Source organism: Ctenocephalides felis, unplaced genomic scaffold (assembly GCF_003426905.1).
Source record: "Ctenocephalides felis isolate EL2017-DRISC unplaced genomic scaffold, ASM342690v1 CF-g0.4_SCAFFOLD_01170, whole genome shotgun sequence".
In the NCBI taxonomy this organism is placed as follows: domain Eukaryota; kingdom Metazoa; phylum Arthropoda; class Insecta; order Siphonaptera; family Pulicidae; genus Ctenocephalides; species Ctenocephalides felis.
The window spans coordinates 80649819-80660032 of NW_020537324.1; the positions used below are offsets into that span (position 1 = coordinate 80649819).

At 30.1% G+C, this 10214-nt stretch overlaps 1 protein-coding gene across 1 annotated transcript in view; it reads right to left on the reverse strand.

Moving 5' to 3' along the window:
• The window catches only part of LOC113367749, a 27158-nt gene extending 18426 nt beyond the window's left edge, over positions 1 to 8732 (reverse strand). Inside the window, exon 1 of the mRNA XM_026609328.1 lies at positions 8545 to 8732. Within this exon, the coding sequence (XP_026465113.1) occupies positions 8545 to 8723 (179 nt within the window). The 5' untranslated portion in view covers positions 8724 to 8732. The remainder of the gene's footprint in view (positions 1 to 8544) is intronic.
• Positions 8733 to 10214: the final 1482 nt, after the last annotated feature.

Below are 10214 nucleotides of genomic sequence, written 5' to 3' on the forward strand. Positions count from 1 at the left end.
AAATTAATAATAATAGTGAGATACTTGGTTTTATTATTGGATTTTTGGCCAAATTATACTAGGTTACTCAGGGCTGGAAAAATTATAGTAATCGCAAAAAATCGAAAATGAAAATTTTTATATATCTTTACGTTTCAGAGGTTTCTGAACATTTTTGCATACCTTAGAAAAAATGGATGTATGTGTATGTGTGTGTGTGTATGTATGTGCGGATACAAATTTTCGTCGACGATTTCGGGAACACAGATGAAACGATTTGAATAATTCAAAAAACATTCGATTTGTATTGATAAGGAGACGTGCTGAATAGTTTTTGGCAAAGGCAGGTCTAGCCGTTCCGAAGATATGTGACAAAAAGTGCCAAAACGGTAACTCAGTTTTAAGAGAACGGAGCGTCCGATTTGAATAATTCAAAAAACATTTTACTTGTATTAACAAGATGAAGAACTGATCAAATTTTCATGAAGGCAGGTCTAGCGGTTTTGGAGATCTAGTGAAAAAAGTGCCATCTGGCGGTCAAAAATGATCATTAGACATATGCATATCAAATTATCAGATATTTTATAAGAATTTTAATAGAAAGTATCAATTTTTGCGATTCTGTATTTTCTCTCTTTGCTTTAAAAAAAGTTCAATAATTTTAAAATATTTTAATATATAAAAAAATCGTTTGTTAAAAAAAAAAACATTTTTTTTTCAAAAATGTCTAAATTCTCAAAAATCATTTTTTTTAAAAGCTTTTAAAAAATTGTAACAGTTTTAAAAAAAAAATTATATTTGGTACGGGAAATTCCAGGAATTTGCCTTAATGCACAATGCTATAGACCACGAATGTTTTTAAACCATTCAAATCGGTTGATCCGTGCGCCCGAAAACGCGGACATACAAAACGAACACACACACATCTATTTTTTCTAAGGTATGCCCTTTAAAAATGTTCAGAAACCTTCAAAACGTCGAGAAATGCAAAAATTTTCATTTTCGATTTTCGGCCCATTACTATAACTACCCTACGGGAAGTTAAAAATCAATAAATACTTTAAAAATATCAACTCCGGACGTTTCGAATGTGTGTCATCATTCAGAACTTTTAAAAGTTTTAAGTTTTTAACCACAAACAAGAAATAAAGAATAAGTTGCATAAATTATTTCACATTTGTGATGTAAATAAGTATATTAAATTTTATTGAATCATCAGAAACTTATTCATAGATTTTTTATAAATTTTGAATTCTATTCTAAATATGTTTTCGTAGTTTTTTTTAGTAAAAGTGTAAACAACAGCGAGTGTTATTTGTGTGTACTATCAATTTGCTTCTATTTTTAAATTATGAAAAAGTGATATTGGGACTAGAGAATACTTCTCCTAAAAATAGTGTAGGATAATACGATTATATGTGAATTAATTTTAAACATTTAAAAAAAATTACACATACAAATTTTCATTAGGATTAAAATTATATTATTTAAATCACATTTATTCGTTGATTTTGTAGTTTGTTTACTAATGTATAGCTCATATGGGACAATGTGGACAAGCCAATATTTGCAAAACAACATTGGGCCCAAATAAAAATCTATATTGTACCACGATTCATGTTTGCTTAAGATATTATAATATATATATATATATATATATATATATATATATATATATATATATATATGCCTTTTGTCGTGTCGTGAAATTTGCAGAACGGTACAAAAATTTCGCACAAGTATCTCTAACAATAGAGACTCATGGGAATTTCTATTTGAACGATTTTTTCTGCAAAGTGATTCATTGCGTTATGTGGGACATTTTTATGATGATGTGGCAACACTATTTTATTCAAAACGAAAACATATATTTATCTAAATTGTTAATATATAAAAGAAATTGTATAACACTTTCAAGGCCTACTTGTAATGTAAAGATACAATTTTCATAATTTGATAAATATTAGTAAATGCCTTATCTAAATAAGCAAACTTTTGCAGACGTTTCGTGTTCCTATTTGACTATCTACTATTTTTACTATCGGTTTGTAACAAGGATACATTTTGGTGATTGTCTTAGCTAATAAGGCTAAAAAATGAGGACTAATATTTCTATCCCAAGTTCCACTTGGTAACAGAAATTTTCTAGCGCAATTTCTGTCGCTAAATGATAAGCAAACTGCAAAACGACATCATGCGACATACATCAAGCGATTTTGTTAAACAAAATTAATACATTTGTCACGAATTTATCACCAAAACCGAAATTACATGAGAAATTCCAATATAACTACACGAAACATAATCGTATATTAACAACAAATTATCACGTTTGGAAAAAATAGTTCGGAGGATTTTTTGTAAAATATATTTTGAATATTGAAGTACATACGTTTCGACTTGTGATATATTTAGTGGGGGATAATAAAGAGCCAAAAATTTAAAAAAAATAATTTTAATTTTAAATAATATTTTATATAAGTATAAATCACGCCATATAAATTTAGTGTCACCTCAATCGCAAATTTATGAAAGTTCAACAAAACTTACACATAAGATAACACGTGAGGTTACGCACGTCACCAAATGTTTATAAATTTTATTATTTTATTATTTTTAGTAAATCATCATGATGGCTGATAAAGAGTGTCAATGTATTACCTTGCAAAATATGACGACACGTAGGCCTCTTATGGAAAATGAAATTAACAAATTTTTTTAAACTTTTCTTTAAATCATTCCTTTTAATCAGAACATAAAATACACTAATTTTTTCCTACTGCCTTCCCGAATAATTAACTTCCCGTAGGGTAGTTATAGTAATGGGTCGAAATCGAAAATGAAAATTTTTGCATTTCTCGACGTTTTGAAGGTTTCTGAACATTTTGGCATGCCTTATTTTTAGAAAAAATTGATCTATATGTGTGTGGATACAATTTTTCGTCCACGTTTTCGGGCGCACGGATCAACCGATTTGAATGGTTTAAAAAACATTCGATTCCTATTGATAGGGAGATGTGCTGATTAGTTTTTGGCAAAGACAGGTCCAGCAGTTACGGAGATATGAAGCAAAGAGTTCAGAAAATAGAAATCGAGTTTTTGAGAGAACGGATCATCCGATTTGTATGATCCAAAAAACATTCGTTCGTAATGAGGGGGAAAAGTGGTTATTAGTTTTTGGCAAAAGTAGGCCCAGCGGCTTTGGAGATGCAGAGCTAAATGCTAAAAAATGGCAGTTTTTGAAAGAACTAAGCGTCCGATTTAAATGATTCAAAGAACTTTCTGCTTGTTTCAACAAAATAATTGCTTATGAAAAAAAATTGTTTATATTTTTTTTCAAAAAATATTTTTGTAATTTTGGATTAAAAATTCAAAAAATCACCCAGGCTAAGCACAGTCTACGCGGCACTCTGGTGCAAATGTTTACCCATGTGCGTTTAGATTGTTTATTTACCGGAGCTTACTTTTCCAATTTTGTGAAAACTATTGAAAAATGTGAAAATGCCGCCAAGCTAAGCACAGTATAAGTGGAAATGCCGCATAGAATTATTTGCAAGTGCGTTTAGACTGTAACTATTCGGAGCACTTTTTCAATTTTGTGTAAATTAGCCAACTTTTTTTTTAATTGAATTCGAAATGAAATGACGATTGTTAATGTTCTGGAGATAAATTGATTTATTTATGATTTACGTTTGATTTGCTCAGATATGACAAGATAGCAAAAATAATGAAAGTTGCAGTTATTGTAATAATATATTTGAAAACGTTTAAAATTTTTCGAATATTTCATTCCTGTACGGGAAGTTCCAGCAACTTGCCTCAAGGCACGATGCCATGCGCACCACTAGTTTCTTTTGATTCAATACCATTCTAGGATCCCTTTAGACAAACTCAATTTTTTTTACCAAAATTGGACAAGCCGTTTAGTACGAGTACAATGACATACACACTCACAGAAAATATATAATTCACTCTCTATCTCTTTTATTTCTCTATAATATTTTTTGCTATATTTTTTCTAATCAATGTATGTCATAATATCGTAACGGGTCTCTGAAGTCTAGTCTAATCTAATCTAATAAAAAACAAATGGTCTACAAAAATAATTATTTTTACTTCATTCTCCATGTCACTGTTTATCACATAAATGTTATTAAATCATATAAACAGGCACGATAATAAATATTTATTCCCAACAGTTGAGACTCGAAGCGGTCGCATTAGGTCTATGAACTCGATAATTCATTTATATATATATATATATATATATATATATATATATATATTAGGGTGGTCCTTAAAATGGTCATTTTCGAATTTCCTTGCTCCCAGGGGCTCAAATGGTTCCAAATTGATAAAAAACAATTCTCTGAAAGTTTTAGCTCTTAATATTAACGTTTAGATAGAGCGCAATTCAATCAAAGTTTTGTATGGAAATAGCATGGAAAAATTTTCAAAAATTGTAAAAATGTTTTTTAGATGTAACTTAGCGAACAAATGAATTAATAAAACTCATTCATTTGTCGCTAAGTTATACCTAACACATTTTTTTTAAATTTTCAAAATTTTTTCCATGCTCTTTCCATACAAACTTTGATTGAATTGCGCTCTATCTAAACGTTAATATTAAGAGCTAAAACTTTCAGAGAATTGTTTTTTATCTATTTGAAACCATTTGAGCCCCTGGGAGCAAGGAAATTCGAAAATGACCATTTTAAGGACCACCCTAATATACATATATATATATATATATATATATATATATACATATATATATATATATATATATATATATATATATATATATTTGTAAAACTATATCGAGATATTTATCATCGCTTGTGGAAATTTACTAACAACTATATAGATAAGTGCAAGTGATTGCGAATCAAATTAATAGACCTATTATCGGCCAAGACGTTTCTTTTATTGCACCACTCACCTTATCTTGAAATGAAATATGTAATTTGCTTCGATTTTGCAATCCAACAAATAACTAGTTGGTATTGGTATTTAGCCTTGAGGCAAGTTACACAAACTTCCCGATTTGTGTAAATAATCGACTTAATTCATGATAGATAATTTAATTTATGAGTAGTTAAAAGTATTCGAAGTGGATTTATTACACATTATTGAAAATCGAACACGACAACCCGGTCGGAGTATTTTTTAAAAGCAAATTTTCAAAAATCAATAATTTTAATAATTGAGCCAGTTTTTGTAGGACTTTAATTGTTTAGTATGTCCATTAAGACCAAGCATTTATCGTTATACCAGGTAAATCATCTAATTTTAATTTTAACAAATGTCAAAATAACTACTTATTTTCTCAAACTTTGATGAATTTTTAAAATTAAACTACTTGTCGTAAGGCATTAATATTTCAGTAAGTTCTATAAGACCATGATATATATCGCCAAAAAAAATTCCATAAAAATCCGCTTGAATTTTTTTTTCAATAGTTAATTACAAGAAAACGGCTCGGTAATTTTCACCTAAAACTAATCAGCATCATTCCCAACTAATATCTTTCGAACAGTTTTTGATTTTTTAAAATCAGTTCGGTAGGATGAGCTTAAATGTGGACGAAAGGTTTAACACTTTTTTTCAAATTGCGAAGAAACTATTAGGCAGATCGTCTCACATAACTGACAAACGATAGTCCTCATTGAGATACATCAAATGGTTTTTGAATATCTGAAATCGGTTCAGGCGTTTCTGAGCAAACGTCGATGAAAGTTCTAATTTTGATAAATGCCAAAAGAACGATACTCATTTTTGCAAACTTTGATGAATTTTTAAAGCTAAACAAGTTGTCGTAGGGCCGTTATATTTTAGTATGATCTAGAAGGCTATGGTACCTACCGTCAAAAAAATAATCATAAAAATCGTCCAAGTTTTTTTTTTAAAACTTTATTACAAGAAAACGGCCCGGCCGATCTTTACCAAAGACTAATCAGCACGATTCCCAACCAATATCTTTCGAACGGTTTTTTAATTTTCAAAATCGATTCAGAATTGCGGGCTAAAACGTGGACGAAAAATTTTTCACTTTTCTGCTATTTACGAAGAAACCACTTGGCTGATCGTCGCACAAAACTGACAAACAATAGTCCTCATCGAGATACATCGAGTGGCTTTTAAATTTTTGAAATCGGTCCAGTCATTTTTGAGAAAATGTCGATTTACGGCAAAAAATTCGTTCTCATACACGCACACACATACACACACACACATACTTTTTCCAAATGCTGGTCTCATTCGATTCAGAATGGCTTGAAACGTCGAGAAAACATGAAATTAGCGAATCGGATTTTTTGATGAAAACATAAACTTCGGGAAGTTACAAATTTGCATAGCGGTGGTTAACAATGCAACGTCTTTATTTACTGAGGAATTTTCCAGAATTTCAAAAGGAGTGTGTGACATTTGTACTCAATTAATTTCAATTTTATCTCCGAATTCAAATGGTCTTTCTGATTCCGAACTAATAATCGATTATGTAGAAATCCTTCCTGAACTATATAAATTCATCTTCTCAAAATTGCGATTTCTTGATAATAAAGTATTTATAAAGTAATACATAAACTACAAGAATATATGTGTAATGGAAGTAATTGAGATCCATACTCAATAATTTCTGGGAAATAGAAACAAATTCAACAATATATAATTACTAGCAAACCCGACGAACTCCGTTTCGCCACCAGATGGTTTCGTGAGAAAGATGAAGAATTTTTTTGTTTGTTTTATATTTGAAAAGGAAAAATTTGATTTTATTACACAACAGTAATGAATTTATTTCGATTACAAAAATGAAGAGTTTTTAGTTGAACTTCTCTAAGTAAATGAAAGTGAATCCGCAAATAATCCGTTTCATTGAAGTGCTCTTTGGTAAACCATATTTTTTGTTTTTTGGTCTGACGTTAACACAAACAAAGCGGATGGTTTTCCAACTCGTGAACAGGCAACGTATAACTGCCCATGTGAAAAACAATGATTTTATAAATAATCTATTTGAAATTTATCCCGCAAACACTAAGCTATTGGCCTTGCGAACTGGAAATTGCAATCGTTTGAAGTCAAACGGAAGACCAGTCGGAATCATTGGTATGTCACCAAATCGCCAGCAATTTTTATTGAATGGTGAAATTCAGTGCGTGTACATTATTATTCTTTGCGGCGGGAATTGCTCGTTGACTTAGCCAAGCATAATTCTGATAATTCTCACTAATGTCATTACTCGAATTTTTAATTACGGTGCGTGAAGTTCCAGCAATTTGCATTAGGGCACGATGTCATGCACAACTAATTTTCTTAGCTATAAACCTTGCGGAGCCCGAGACCTTTCCAACGAATGCAAAATTGTCGAAATCGGTTCGTGCGTTCTGGAGTTATTTCGTCAGGAAGGAAAACCCGACTTATTTTTATATATATAGAAGAAGATTAGAGCAAATGTACGTGTAAAAACTCTGAAACTTAAAACAAAATAGATGGATTCTTGCCTAATTAGAGATAAAACACTCCAGTGTAATCTTAAACTTATTGTTACCACTTACACCTAATTAACTTTCCGTAGGGTAAGTAATAGTAATCGCAAAAAAATCGAAAATGAAAATTTTTATATATCTTTACGTTTTAGAGGTTTCTGAATATTTTGGCATACCTTAGAAAAAATGGATGTATGTGTGTGTGTGTGTGTGTGTGCGTGTGTGTATGTATGTGCGGATACAAATTTTCGTCGACGATTTCGGGAACACGGATCAACCGGTTTGAATAATTCAAAAAACATTCGATTCGTATTGATAAGGAGACGTGCTGATTAGTTTTTGGCAAAGGCAGGTCTAGCCGTTCCGGAGATACGGGGCAAAAAGTGCCGAAAACGGTAACTCAGTTTTTAAGAGAACGGAGCGTCCGATTTTAATAATTCAAAAAACATTTTACTTGTATTGACAAGATAAAGAATTGGTCATATTTTCATAAAGGCAGGTCTAGCGGTTTCGGAGATATAACGAAAAAAGTAAAAAAAATGCCATTTGGCGGTCAAAAATGATCATTAGACATATGCACATCAAATTTTCAGATATTTTATAGAGATTTTAACAATAAGTATAAATTTTGTTTATTTTCCTATGGGTTCCGTATCAATGTTTACCCGTTAGACAGCGACGCCGCGCTTACGCGTTTTATATTTCGTCTCTATGCAGTTAAAGCAGTACGATTGCTCTGAAAAACAAGTTCAGATCTTCCAAAATATGTCAAAATAAAGAAAACATTTTTCTTAAAGAAAAAATAAAAATGAAAAAAAAAAATTTTTTTAAAAAATTTTTTTAAAAAAAAAATTTTTTTTTCAAAAAAAGTAATTTTTTGTCCAATTTATAGTTTCTCAAAAATCTTATTTTTTCGAAGTAATTTTTTTTCAAAAATGTCAATCGATTTTAAAAAAATAATAATTTTTGGTACTGGAAGTTCGAGCAATTTGCCTTAAGGCACGATGCCCTAATTGCCTTAAGACAGAATTCCACTTACAGCTAGTTCATATATCATTTACCCATTTACCCTTACTTTGATTTCCTCAAGAACTTTTCCTTGGCGATCTCTTTCAAACGGAGCGATCCGCCAATGTTGTTCGGCTGCGGCTGTTTGACGCCGCCTCCTCCTCCGCCGGCGTCATTTGGCGTCAGATTGTCTTCGTTTGACGCAAAATGCGAATTCGACGGATACCTTTGCACGAAGCACAACATCTTTTTCAATTTGACAGCGTCAAAAACACTTGTGTCTCATTTCCACGAATTTGCGACACTTCTTGTTCATCGATATTTGGTAATTGAGTTAGTCCTAAAGGTGATAAGTTGATAGTTTTAGAATAGTTTGGTTTTTGGTGAATTGAAAGCGCTCAAATCTTTAGATAAAATATCTAGGAGTTATTTTTGTTTTTTTTGGTGTTTGATATTTTAAAGTTAAAGTTTTGTTGCATTTTTCAATAACGGCAATATAAAGTTTTGGTTGTTAAATTGATTTTCGTATTTTCGTCATTTTTATTATAACACTAGATGACCCGGCAGACGTTGTTCTGTACCCATTAGGGTTTATACAAAAACCGACATTTCAAAAAACCGGTTTTCGAATTTTAATTTTACTAAAAAACCGGTTTTAACCGGTTTTTGAATTTTATATACAAAATAAATTTTTGCTCGAATATTCTGTAATTTATCCGCAAATTTAGTGTAATTTAGAGCAGTATTTGACTGAATTCATTTTCTTGATAATTTTAGAATAGTTTGGTTTTTTTTGTGAATCGAAAACGCTCAAATGTTGTCAAATATCTCCCTTCCGCCTTTTTGTATGTAACCAAGAGCAAAAAAGCGGAAGGGAGATATTTGACAACCTAATATTTAGATAAAAAAACTGGAAGATATTTCTTTTTTGTTTTTTTTGGAGTTTGATATTTTCAGGTTGCAGTCGATATAAAGTTTCAGTTGTTAAATTGATTTGGAACATTTTCGATTTTTTGTAGTTGAAGTTCTGAAATTGTGTCATTTATATATAGTTTGCTATGTAAAATAAATCAAAAATATGTTTTTTTGATTATAACATTTAAAGGATGCATTATATTGAGAATCAATATATTTATGATATTTAAAATACACATTTTGATATTTATATATTTTGAATAAACGACATTTTCAATTTAGAGTTTCAACGATCCAAAGTGTTGACTTTCTTGACATTAAGTAGACATACAATATTTAGACATTTTTAAATTTTCAAGTTTATTTTGCACTTTCCAGTTAAACTTTATCTATTATATTTATGTATCAACTTTTTGGCATTTCAAAAGTTTGATTTTTCCACCATTTTGACTTAATTATCTATTTTGAAATTTTACTATTACAGTTGCTACATTTTAAAATAATCATTTAGATGTTGCAATATTAAGGCATTATATATTTTATACTTTTTTAGCTCTAATATTTGGGAATTTCGATATTTTTAACAATCGACAGTTTTAGATTAAAGTTTCGATCTTTTGAAGTTCAGACACATCAAAATTTTAATATTTTAAAGTATCGACTTATTCTGGTTAAAATTTTTGAAAGTGTTTTAATTTTGATGATTCAATATTGAAGCTACATGTTGAAATTAACATTTTAAAGTTTTATATGGAATATTCAACATTTTCTTGTTAGGACTTTTGGAGTTAAATTCCAAAGTTCCATTATTTGAAGTTACGA